At 41.4% G+C, this 13818-nt stretch overlaps 1 protein-coding gene across 2 annotated transcripts in view; it reads left to right on the forward strand.

The window, feature by feature from the left end:
• The window catches only part of KCMF1 (potassium channel modulatory factor 1), a 73359-nt gene that overhangs the window by 58812 nt on the left and 729 nt on the right, over positions 1-13818 (forward strand). For both annotated transcript variants that reach the window (XM_077751911.1, XM_077751910.1), the window contains exons 4-6: positions 4236-4337; positions 7485-7659; positions 9699-9981. In XM_077751911.1, the coding sequence (XP_077608037.1) occupies positions 4236-4337; positions 7485-7659; positions 9699-9981 (560 nt within the window). The remainder of the gene's footprint in view (positions 1-4235; positions 4338-7484; positions 7660-9698; positions 9982-13818) is intronic.

Consider the following 13818-nt stretch of genomic DNA (forward strand, 5'->3'; position numbering starts at 1 on the left):
ATAAATAAATAGATAGATAGATAGATAAATAAATGAAAACAAAACAAAAAAAAAAAAAACAAAATAAAACCTGTTTACTGTTAACAAAAGCATTAGTGTCCCAGAATTGGAGTTCAAGGGCAGTTTTAAGTGGTCAGAGAGGATGATGCTTCAAAGTGGGTCAGCCTCATGGTAAAGAACCAGCCTAGCTCTCAGCATCTGTTGAATGATTTTAGTGCAAGACCGGTCTCTCTGTAGTGTTGTGGTCTAGTAGCTTCAGGTAGAGCCAGGTTATATGCTGGATCAGATAGACAGTTTTTTAAAACATTTTCTGGAGCAGTGAACAAAATGGCCAAGAAATTTGTTTATGAAGCCTNGAGCTCACTGCTTCATGAGAACTTAACTCCTCTGTGGTTGTTTTTGAAGTGCTACATAGTAGCCAGAGAGAGAATGCCCGCCAGTGTTGGTGTATGAGCTCAGGAAAGAGGCTGGAGGGAATCTGAACTTGGTTTTAGTCCAGTTGGTGATTGTATAGGGAAGAATGTGTGGAGTCCTAGTTTAAAAACAAAACCATATGGGCACCTGAGTGGCTCAGTTGATTGAGTATCTGACTCTTGAATTTGGCTCAGGTCATGATCCCAGGGTCATGGAATGGAGCCCCTTGTTGGACTCTGCACTGAACGTGGAGCCCCCCCTTAAAATTTTTTCTCTCCCTCATACCCTCTCCTCTACTCACATGCTCCCTGTCTAAAATAAAGTAAAATAAAATAAATAATTTTTTAATGTTTATTTTTTTGAGACAGAGACAGAGTGTGAGCAGGGGAGGGGCAGAGAGAGAGGGAAACACAGAATCCAAAGCAGGCTCCAGCCTCTGAGCTGTCAGCACAGAGCCCGACACAGGGTTCAGACCCACGAACAGTGAGATCTTGACCTGAGCCGAAGTTGGATGCCCAACCAACTGAGCCACCCAGGTGCCCTTAAATAAAATGATTTTTAAAAAATAAAAACCAAGCATGCTGATTGTAGGTTATTTTTTTAATGGACATAATCTGTCACAGGGAAAAATGTTCTATAAATGTTAGTAGTGATCTGATGTATGTGAAATAATGACTTCAGAAGGTATGGTAGCCACCTGTGTTAAGAATCCACACTGAGTGGGGTTGCTCGCTGGCAGTCATGCACTGGGACTACATGGAAAGTGGAAAACTCCAGTGTGTTATTGGCATGGGATTTCATCTCAGTACATGGATAAAGGTGTCCAGAGGGCTGCAGATAAAACGCAGGACTGATGGTGAGCCTCAGTAGTAAGATGAGGCAGAAGGGAAAGACTCAAACAACAGCAAAGACAAGACAGAATAAATAGCAAGGATATTTGTGATTAACAATTTGAGCAAGGGGTGGGTGCCTGGGTGGCTCCGTCCGTTAAGCATCCGACTTCGGCTCAGGTGATGATTTCACAGTTCATGAGTTCGAGACCCACATCGGGCTCTGTGCTGACAGCTCAGAGCCTGGAACCTGCCTCAGATTCTGTGTCTCTCTCTCAAAAATAAATAAAAACATTTAAAAATTTTTGAGCAAGGAGATAGTAAATACAACATTTCATGTTTCATTCCACAGGGTAAATATTTATTATTTTTCAATACCATTGTATATTTAAGCTGTACTCGCCAAACTTCTCTAATTATAAGGTAATTGGGACCCTTGTCAAAAACAGATTTTCAAATCTCCTACAATCAGTTTCAAGGCAGGGGCCTAGGGAATTGTGCTTTTACCAAATACTCCAGATGAATTATATCCTCAGTCAATTTCAGGAAACACTGAGTTATGCCAATTCAATATGCCTGAACATTGGCAAAGTTGTCATTGCGTTAAGCTAATGTGTTACATGGAATTTCCTTGTTCAAATAATAGATGTTACTATATCATGTGGCAATAGAAGTATGATATATTAATGTTGACAGACTCGTATTTTAACGTTAATAGCATATCCTTTGTGTGGAATTTTCCTGCCCTCTGCAACGTATTAGGTGTCATCTTGTGGAAGTAAAGACACACTCAGAATTAAGCAGTATTCTACATCCCGGGACATCTCATAGGTGCTTTTCTCATTTATAGGAGACTATTGGTCCTGTGAGGACATTCTTAGTACATTTGATATCTGTACTTTCCCATCTTGTCTTCCTTCCGGGGATGCATATTCTCAAGGATACTTTTCTCATCCAAGGACATTTACGTGTGTCCTCAAAGTACTGAAACTTCTACAGTTATCTTTGTGTAGTTCAAGTTGTGCATAGACTTTGTCCAAAGGCCAGTCTGAAGGAAATATCTTAGAAGGAAGATACCCTTTCCTCATGATGGTTATTTTTCCTTTGGATAAAAATCTGTACATGTAATCTTGTGGTATTGTGCTAAAGCTCTACATAGTCCGGCACCTGTTAAATTGTTGCAAAACTGAGAGACTCAAAAATATCTAAGCTGGCTTGTTTGTTTGAGTTTTTAAACTGGAGGTGGTTTCTGCTTCTCCAAACCTGTTCGTCTTTTTGCTTTAAGCAAGTCTGGTCACAGTTCCCAAACAACAGCCAAATCACACTGTCCTGCATTTCTCAAAACTGTTGACTAGCCAGACGAGACAGAAACACACAAAAAGTAAAATAAGTACAGCAGACGCTGCCTGGCAGTATCATAGTACAGGAACGATATAGACAGGAAACCTAAATTCCTGGGGAGGAGAGTGATCATCTATAAACTTATGAACAGATACAATTGCTTTTCTCTCTGACCAGCTTCCTGGCACCTTCTAAGAAAGGCATGCACAAGTTTATCTTCTGCTTTCTTCATTTCCTTGCAGGCACGTTCCTATATGACCTCCCTTCTTCATTTGTACACTGTCCTACTTAAATGTTATTTCTCATAAGCATCTTAAGGTTTTCTTGAGGATATTTCTCAGACTCCTGAGGCAGATATAATCAGGACAGCTGAGAGGAACTGGGATCAAATCAGTCAGACTCTCAGGGGACTTCTGCTTTGTAGTCATGAGAAGACGGTGATTTGTGTTGGCTGAGGCTCTGGGAAGCAGATAGTTCATTTTCCCGTCTGTATCCCAGTATCAGCCTTCCAAGTTTTGCCTTGCCCCTGCCTCTCCATCTCTTCTTCCACTCCACCACGAGCAGGCAGCAGGGTCAACCGAGTGCCTGCATTTTACTCCAGGTGAAAGAATTTAGGGACACAACACATGTATTGGCAAGACGAATCACATGTCCTAGCCTCAGCTCTTTTATCCCTAGAGAGCTACTAGCCTAAAGCTCTGTACACGTCCGGGGGCTCCCTTTGGCTGTGCTCCTTTGCTTCAGACCTTTCTGCTCTGCTCTGTTCTTTAGCTCTGAAGTTCTTTATACCTTAAGGCTTGGCTTCCACTCCTAGATCATCGTTTACCCATTTGGATTTCTGGAAGAGAAGGGGCCTTTCCTCTCATAGTTCCTTTCTTTTGATCCTTCCCCTCTTCTTCCTTTGTCTCCACTTCTCTTGAAACTACTGCTTCAGACACTACATTTCCATCCTATGAAAGCTCCCCTGAGCTCTGCATATGCACACACCTATCCCTTGCTCTAAGGCTCATGAGAAGTTGGTCTTCTACTCCTTGACCTTAACCTGATCACAAGCTTTTATTCCACCTCCCATTCCTCTGGAAGATAAAGTTCTAAACATGGGCTCCCATCCCCATTTTCCCTTGGAATTCCTATTCATGAATTTATAGAGCATATTTGCATATTATCAGTAATCACTGTCTTAATATATGAGCTTGTATGGTTGTATTTTAATAAGAGCTTTGCTGTCATATTTGGAGATTGGCTCCCAAATCTAGCTTATGTCTCCATCTTTACCATTCAAGACCAGACTTGGTCAGATGTGAATGTGCACTAATTAAATAGCACATCTTTAAAAAAATTGTTTTTATGGAAAGTGTTTTGTTAGACCATGCAAATGAGCCAGCCAGGCTGTTAGAAGGCTTTACCAGAGCTGAGTTTGAGCTCTTTGTCTAAAACCGTTGTGTCTGACCCTGAGAGGTTATGTGTTGTAGTTGTAAGCAACAGCGTGGATGTGCCGTAGTTCATATTGAGGCCTCCGTTGCTGTTTACTAGTTAAGGATCTCTATTGTGTTTTTGCCTGGTTAAAACTCAGTTATAGTAAAATATTCATCCAAAAGATGTCTGATCATTATCCATCTATTAAATCTGCTTTCTTTACTTTCATTTCAGATTTGTCCAATATGTGCAGCATTACCTGGAGGCGATCCTAATCATGTCACGGATGACTTTGCAGCTCATCTTACACTTGAACACAGAGCCCCTAGAGATTTAATATCCTTTTAAGAGGCAAGAAGGGATAGAGTTGTTTGTAATGTGTGTCATTTTGATTATGTTTAAGGACAATATACCCAAAGAGATAAGCTAACTTCCAAATTATTTTAGTTTATTTGCCCTTTCTTAAAAGTGACTCCGTGTTGAGATGCAATTTATTTCTCTTGTTACGTGCTGTGCGTGTCACATGAACAGCACTCACTAAGTAAAAGTTGCCTTGCTCATCTTCATTACGGTCAGATTTCCTTAAGACCGTTTGACCCGGTGATGAGTCTTCAGCAGGGTGTTTTCATGCAAAAGAGGAAAATGCTAATCCAAATTAAAATCTAATGAAATATAAGGAGAATTGATTTGCTTCCCCTCTATGTTCTCTGTTGCCTTACCCTGTTCTAGGGGGGGTGATGAGCAGGGGTGCATGATGGGGTTCCTTTCCCTTTGCGAGTCCCTTCTCCAGAGATAGCCATTCCCCGCCCCGTCTCTGAATAGGGTAGCACAAGGTCAGGGCCAGCTCTGCAGTCCTTTCCCACTTTCCTTTCTGCTTCCCTTTTGCAAGTCTGACTCTCAGCAGTTGCTGGCGATGTTCCCTGGGATCTTCAAGAGATGAACGGCCCACCAGAGTAATTAATTTTGTACACTGTGTGCTTCTTATTTCGAGTTATGAATTGTTTTTCTAAAACTATCACCTATTAACTTAGGGGTCCATTTTCATGTAAAGGTTTCAGTGTTCATTACAGTTCAAAGTAATTCAAGAGCTAATCACAACTTTTCTCTTTGCCAGACTTTATTCTGATTTCTTTGATTGCCTCCCAGCATTCATAATTCAGCCTTAGTCCTACTGAGGAAGAAACTGGTTTGATGATATTCTTGTCCCCCAGCTCCCATGCCTTGCTCACGGTTCCCAGTTTTCTAATTGGCAGCATGGCCCTTCAGAGTTAGGGGAAGATAAGAAAACTAAAGGAAATATAAAGATACGGACCCAACCTAAGAAATTAGAACGTCAGCCAGACCTGAACCAGTCAAGGGGCTAGTAGTCGTTGAACAGAAGAAACCACTTTTCCTCTCTCTTAAGGGCTGAGGACCCTGAAAGTGTAATGAAAGCTGTGAATTTTTTTTTTTCTTAAAGAGAATAAGAAAACCCGAATAGGCCAAGAATACTTAAGTCTTTGAGTCACTTCACATTTTATGTGGAAGAATCTTATAACAATACTGAGCAGGGTTATGCTTGATCCCTGTTTGTTCCATCTTCGTGGAGAAGTAAGACAAGTACTTTAAAGCCAAGTTTCTCCTGATCCTGAACTTGTTCAGCAAGTTCAGGGGCCTGTAGTAAAAGGAGTATCGATTCAGTAGGATGTCCCATGTCATCTACATCTATTTTTGTGAGATTTTTATGTCTCTGGTTATCAAGAGAAGATTAAATTATGCAAAATATAAGAATAAGAGGAGGCACATGTTGCATTTTAGATGCCTAACAAGTATTGCCGTTAAGCTCTGGAAAACAAAATTTTGACATTGCAGTTATCCTGGAAACCCACTGATTTTTCAGGTACTTCAAGTGCTGCTGTGTGGTGACTTTGTCATGAGGGAATGGCTTCTCTCCAAGCCTCATAAGCACCAGAACTTTTTTTTTTTTTTTTGCTGTTTCGATGGAACCTTCCTAAAGTGTACTTTTTATGCCCAGATCCCTTTTTAAAACAAAATACAATGATCATAACATCATTTTCTGTAGAACCCAAACCATTATCATGAATGCCATGATGAAACAGTACATATTTTAGTGGCACCTGAGGGCTTCATGTAACCACTCATCCTATCCCTAAATCACTCCAAAATCATCAGCTGAAAACTGGGAAGCCAGCAAAGTTATTCTGTGCCAGGGTACCTGGGTGGCTTAGTCGGTTAAGCGTCTGGACTTCGGATCAGGTCATGATCTCATGAATCATGAGTTTGGCCCCTGCATCAGGCTTTCTGCTGTTATCATAGAGCCCACTTAAGATCCTCTGTGCCCCATCCCCTTTCTGCCCCTCCCTGTCTTGCGTGCTCTCTCTCTCTCTGTCTCTCAAAAATAAATAAATATCTTTTTTAAAAAGTCATTCTGTACCATATAGCTGTTCCGTGTACTGCTTTGAAAAAAAAGTCTCTCTTACTATGCTTTACCCATACATTTGCCTGCGTGGAAACACAAGGCTGTCTTCATGAGTTTGGGCTGCTGTTCACTACTCAGGACCTTCTTTACTTTGAGTCAGCTATAGAAGATGGGTGAGGCTGCTAGATTTGACTTTTTTTTTTTTAAGTAATCTCTGACAGCCAGCCAGGCGCCCCTGGGAATTTGACTTCTTGGTAAATGTGGGATTACTCTCTCTCTGTCCACTTCTATTAAAAAATTCAAATCTGGTTTTCAGTTTAGCAGCAGCATTAAAAAACAACTTGAAGACAGATTAAAACTAATAACCAAAAGGAATATTTTTCTCCTGAATTGAAAGTATTCATACTGGGGGCACCTGGCTGGCTCAGTGAGAGAGCATGTGACTCTTGATCTTGAGGTGGTGAGTTCGAGCCCCACGTTGGGTGTAGAGATTACTTAAGTGAATAAAACTTTAAAACTGTAAAAGAAAATTAAATAAAATTGCTCATACCATTCTTTTCTCATTACAGATGATAATTGAGATTTGATTAGCATAGCTGTCCTCAGATATAAAAATTGATGCTTATTAATTCTGGTTACTTCAGTATGAACATGTATGAAATTCAGCCCTGAGGTCAGGGTAAGGCAATGCCTTGGGTGTCTGACCCAACGGCGCCTTTCACCCCATCTAGTTATTGTCGCTGGAGCCTAGGAAGAAATTTCTTCCTATCTGGAAAAACATCTTTCCCCTTTGAAAACACATACACACACACACACACACACACACACACACACACACACACACACACTATACACATACTCACATGTTGCTTTATATTTGTGTATCTTTTTTTAGTGGTAATAGCCCTTGTAGATATGGCTGGGATGTTCGCATTCTAAATGAAATGTGCTATTTTTAAATGCTTACAATTTAGGAAATCTGCGTGTCTGTCTAACAAGGGCTTGAGTGATTTTTTTTTTCTTTCTGTGAAATACTTGGGTTCTTTTCTTAACTTTGGAGTTACGATGAATCGAGTGGTGTTCGACATGTACGTAGAATGTTTCACCCTGGCCGGGGACTAGGAGGTCCTCGTGCTCGTAGATCAAACATGCACTTTACTAGCAGTTCTACTGGTGGACTTTCTTCCTCTCAGAGTTCATATTCTCCAAGCAATAGGGAGGCCATGGATCCTATAGCTGGTAAGTTAGTTTCCCGTTAATAAAAGAAATGGCCAGGGAGGCCATTCTTTTGAAATGTTTTGGTGGAATTTATGTTCTTAGTCTCTCATCATGCTCCTGTATTCCTTCACAGAATTCCCCCAATTTTATTAGTATAAATACTTTAAAAGTGGGCAACATAGTTTGTATTATTCTGACATTTCTGTAAGTACTTAGAAGGTAATACGAAATGTCTCCGGGCTTTATTTGTGGCCTCTTTTGAAATCCAAGAAAATGATCAAAGATTTCAGAGTCGAAGAGTTTCAGAGTTCCCACGGTTTAACCTCCACAAGCACACAGATAATAAAACTAATCGACAAGACTGAAGAATTCAGCTCTTTTCATAGAAGAAAGTAAAGTAGGAGTCTTCTCTGTTCTTGCCTTGATTTGAGAACTGTATTCTTAGGGAACTTACTGAAAAGTACATATTTTAATAGCTTAAGAAAATCTTATTTAAACAAATGACAGCATTTGTATATGTAGTTCATAGCCACGTCTAGTACATGGTCTAGTACATGGCCAACCTGTATTGAGAAGCCAGCAACAGAGCAAAGAGGTTGGAGGTCAAAGTATAATGTCAGAAATCACAGTAGCCCTAGAAGTAAGACACACGAGACACAAACAGGCTAAGGTAAGACTCTGGGAAGCCTGTACAAGTTCTGAAATGTGTGCGCATGGTGGACTGTGCGCCTGGAAATCGTGATGCACCCTGCAGAGCACCCTGGGACCCCGGTAAGTGTGAACCTGGGGTACAGACTAGGAACAGTTTTACTCATAAAACACTCTTAAAAATGTACCAACCTACAGACATAACCTGTTAATTCCAAATGTGCGTTGGGCATTTGGATGTGCAATAAACCCTGTACATTGAGTTTGGGGGATTTTAAAAAATGTTTCTTCATCCAGAGGGAATATTTACCTGCTGTCTTTGTTTGCAGGATGTAAAAGTTCATTTCTAGAAGCAAAATTCAAAAGTGAGAAGTTCTTTCCATTCAGTTTTTTTTTCTGTCAGTGAAAATTAGTTTATTTTAGTCATAGGCTATATGAAAGACAGGTGTAAGAACCTGTGGGATAAAACAACAGTGAGCGAGAAAACAGAAATTACCCTGTTAATGAGCTTTAACGACGAAGAGCTATTTGCTAGCCTGGGAATGTCTGCAAGGCAGACAGTTCCATGTAATTCCACATAAGCTAGGTAAAGCTCTCACATGGAACAAGGCATTTCCTGCACCTTACTCAGATGAGAACTCAGGGACAGAGGTCCACATTGCTCTTGATGAGTTCAACCTTATCGAAACAAGAGAGTCTGGATTGTAACAGGCCACCAACTAGGCTGTACAGTCAGGAGCCAGTTAGCCTTACTGGGCATCACCAGTGATAGTCCCATGGTATTCTGCAACTCTCAAATGACAGTACCAGAAAGTGCCAGAGAGAAGGCAAAGGTGAGTGGTGCAAGGGTCACAGATAGGAATGATCCAGGCCTCTTGGATGTAATTCTGATCATCATTCAGTCATTGAGTAAATGTTTGAGGCCTACTATGTGCTAGGCACTGTTCTAGGAGCTGGAATCGCATAAATGGTAGACTTGATCCCTCCTTTCATGGAGCTTGTGTTGGAGAAGGTTTATATTATGATTGGACCAGTAGGTGATCCACTATGTTCTACTTAAAAATGATTTTATATGGGCTAATATTCATGTATCTGCATTCCCCATGCACAAAGCTCCTACCTCCTGGAGGCCTCCTGAAAGATACTGAGGGGTGCCTGGCTGACTCCGTCAGCAGAGCATCGGACTCTTGGCCTTGGGATTGTAAATTCAAGCCCCACGTTGAGTGTAGAGATTACTTAACAAATAAAATCTTTAATAAAAGAAAAGGTGCTGAGCTACCAGCTGAACTTTATGTTGCTATGGATACCTGCCTGTTGCCCATCGTTTTTAATGTTCCTCTAAAAGAGGGCTCCTCAGCATTTTATTCCACGGCGTCTAAGGAGACGTTAACCCCCTTCTTTTCCATTGGCAGAGCTGCTATCTCAGCTGTCAGGAGTGAGGCGTTCTGCGGGAGGACAGCTTAACTCTTCGGGCCCTTCCGCGTCGCAGTTACAGCAGCTGCAGATGCAGCTGCAGCTGGAACGGCAGCACGCCCAGGCGGCGCGGCAGCAGCTGGAGACCGCCCGCAACGCCACCCGGCGCGCCAACACGAGCAGCGTCACCACCACGATCACGCAGTCCACGGCGACGACCAACACAGCTAACACGGAAAGCAGTCCGCAGACTGTCCAGAATTCCCAGTTTCTTTTAACAAGGTAGTTCATTTGTCTGTACGACTTTGAGAAGCAGTGTTTTATTAGCACCATGTGATCCGAAATGATCTTCTCTGTGCGTTGTCCGTGTTCCTAAAGGCTGTTTGATCAGACCCTTAAAACTCAGATTTCTAAGCAAAACTGCATATTCAGTATTTCCCCAAGAATATGAAAAATAGTGGTTAACGCAGAAGTGCTAGTGGTCTCGTTCCCACAGTAAATTATCATCTGATCTGAATTTTGTCCCCCTATTTTGCCCATAAACACCATGTCATTACATTTAGGGGACATATTAGGTATATTTATTATCGTAATTAACATTGCTTTCTTTTTATTGCCAATTTCAGTCAGCTACGAAATATAAAAGGTACAGGAGAGGGTTTCACAACATAGTGGTTTTCTTCTGAGAATTTCTAAAGAAGCAGGATTTAAATTCCTGAAGTTATTAGCACAAACAAAAGTAACAGTTTAAAAAAAAAAAATCTTTACCATGATGTAAAAAATAGACAGTATGCCCAGGAAATGGTTTTGCTGGATGGAATAGAGTTCTTACCTGCTTCTGAAAATTACCATCAGCAACTGAACATAATCTTCTCCCAAGCCTATTGGCATTTTATGTGACTTTTAAGAATATAAGGAATTTTAGAAAGAATAGTGATGAGTAGACTTAGGCTCAGCAGGCAATGAGCCTGGACTAATCTGGGCCTTTAATGGAGCACAAAGGAGTATAAAGTAAAAACTGGAAAGTGAGGGAGAAAATTAGCATAATATATCAGTTATCTCTAAACTGATACTAAAAGACAATATTAACTCTGCATATTTCATTTATATCATACTTTTAAATATTGCTGTTGGTACAGTGGCACGTGTGCATAGTTATAAATAATATATTGTAGATGCAGAATAAAAATGATTACGAACCCGGCTAGAGCCTCAGATTTGCCTTTGGCAAATCATTTCACTTCTCTAAACCTCAATTTTATCATCAATAGCCTATGAGTTTTACCTCATGAGAAAGAATCATTTTGAGGATGAAATGGAGTATCAGTATATATATATGGTCTAGCTGAGTATCTGACATATAATAAAGGCCCAATTAATGGTTCCCATTATTCTCATTTGTTAGGGGCCTAAAGAGGAAGTTTTAAGTGGGGGAATTTACCTTTGGATTATCTCTGCAAAGTCAGTAACTGTGCTTGGTTATTACCAGAAATGTTGCTTCAGCGTAAACCACAGAGCCACAGATGATCCAACCTGCTATGTAGCTTTACTTGTTGGATCTTCCAGCCTGGCACATCTAGATACTTCCTCAAGTAGGGGACCTAACAATGTGTGTATCCACTGAGAGTTCACTGACTCTGGGTGGGATGAATGTCTTTGGAAAAGACATCTTCTCACCCTTGACCCTCGGCCCATTCTTTTTCTTTAGTCCGAAACTCAGTGGCCTTGATTTGGGACTTTCTCTCTGTAGTTCTTCTTCACCAGACACCCAGCTCCCAGAGCATGGTGTGGGTGGCCTTTGAGTGGCCTTCCTTGGATTCTGGTCATAGCTGCTTGAAGAGCCCCTTCTGTCGTCTGATATAGTACCTTGCACAGTAACTTGCAGACCTCTTCTCCCACTTTTCACTGCATCCTTCGATCCTGACTCATAGATTTATCTTAGGCAATATTTCCAAAAAAAATGTTAGTTGGAACTTTATATATTCTAAAGAACATGTAGAGTTACTTAGGTTCAACTTTTTTTTTTCCTGACGAACAGTTTTGGGCATAACTGTATAACAAAAGTAGTTTGTTTATTGTTGGGCTTCTCAGAACTTTAAATAAATGAATACGCATTATGACTCTTTAAGGGGAAGAGAGCTTCAAGGCTGTAGTATTTCCAAAGAAAAAGCCTGGTCTCTTGTCACATAGCTGTTACATGATCTACATGGGGCCAAGCCTTATCTTTGGCCTCTTTAACCAGGGATAGTTCCTGTTCGTGTTACCCTGGAACTCATCATGGGGAAACCGTTGCCTTGGGATCCAAATTGTTGGTCTTCTAGAAAATGATTGTCACAGTGCTTATGTCAGATTTCAGTGTTTTTGGTAATGGAGTCAGCTAGTTTGGCTACCTCCCAGTTTGAAGATCTTCACAAGCTTTGCAGTTACTTGTAGATTCCAAATGAAGTTGGGCACATTAGGAGCTCTAGCCCTGGTACCAGATTTTGTCTACCTTTTAGGAATGAAATATTTTCTCAGTTATTTCCTAAAAACAAAAACAGTAATAATACAGGGCACCTGGCTGGCTCAGTCGCTAGAGCATGCGACTCTTGATCTCGGGGTCTTGAGTTCAAACCCCACATTGGAGAGTCTTAAAAAAAAAAAAAAAGTACTGTTCAATTCCATGCTTTCCAAAGGGTTGGGGACCTCAGCCTGTATGTCTCTGGTTTGCTCACTATGACCTATCAGTCATGTGCAGGTAGTGCTAGCCCCAGTCACTTCCTTTCAGTACAGGATTTAATGACTTTTCTATAATTTCTTTCCAGATCTTTTTGTTGTCTTTAAGTTCTGAAATTTAGATCTTTTCATTTGTCTCTGAGTCACAGATCTAATCATTCAGTGGTTTTGAAATCGGCAGCTGTGAGATTTTGAGCATGTCACTTAACCTCTGCTTCAGTTTCCTCTTCCTGTAAAATGTTAATAATACGACCTAACTGATAGGAGTTAAAAGAGATAATAACATGCAAAAAGCACTTAGGACAGAGTTTGACCCATAGTAAGGGCCCAGTATGTATTATCACTTTCAGCATAGGTAGGACAGCAGAGAGCAGGTGCCTGTCCGCAGAGGAGCATGGGTTCTCTGGGAGAGGCACCTGTCATGCACGCCTGCTGGGCACCCTTGCACTCTCACGGTCTTCTCCCTGTTGGTTACTTGTCCTCACCCCAGCACTCCAGCTACTTGCCATTTCTTTCTCCACCCCCCCCCTTTTTTTTTTTTTAGTTTATTTAGTTAGTTAGAGAACAAGAGTGTGTGTGTGAGCTGGGGAGAGGCAGAGAGAGAGGAGAGAGAGAACCCCAAGCAGGCTTGATCTCATGAACCATGAGATCATGACTTGACCCAAAATCGAGTTGGATGCTTAACCAGCGGAACCACCCAGGTTCCCTCCCTTTCTTTTTTTGACACTACAAATGTAAAGAAATAAAGTAAATACTGAAACTAAGCAGAACTTCACATAAGTCATTAATCAGATGAGTAATAAGAATTCAACTCTTAACGTCTGTCCGGCGTCCGTGCAGATGAACCAGGTTTCCCAGTGTGGTGCAGAGCCCCTAAGTCATCAATCAGATGAGCGTACCCGGCTCTGCCCTGCTGCTCAGTCCTGGGTAGGAGAAGGGGCGGGTGGGGCGCGGGGGGCATGTGCGCACGCGCGCGCGTGTGTGTGTGTGTATGTGTGTTCCTGCCCTCTCACCCTTCAGGAGATGTCTTCATATTTTAGGAAGGATTAGATGGAAGTATTAGAGAAAAGTCAAGGGAACTTTTAAGGTTTTTTTCAGCCGAATATTCCAGTCACTAGTTTTTGTGTTACTGCCCACAGGTAAAATTCCGGTTAGGAACTCACTACTCCCTCAAACAACACTACCTATTGGAAATCTTGGTTTCCTCAGGAAAGTGCTCACCGCCACTTTATCCAGAGGGAGCGTGAGAAGTCTGTGTATTTTTTCTCACTGAATTGAATTAAAGCATAGATTTGCACCTCAGGGTAACAGGGTTGCTGCAAGTGTGGGGAATTCACCTCAGCATAGTGAAGGTGATAAATTAGAGCGAAGTGTTTCAGCAGTTATGTCTCAGACTCTGAGTTC

Source organism: Crocuta crocuta, unplaced genomic scaffold (assembly GCF_008692635.1).
Source record: "Crocuta crocuta isolate KB4526 unplaced genomic scaffold, BGI_CrCroc_1.0 scaffold430, whole genome shotgun sequence".
NCBI classification, from domain to species: Eukaryota; Metazoa; Chordata; class Mammalia; order Carnivora; family Hyaenidae; genus Crocuta; species Crocuta crocuta.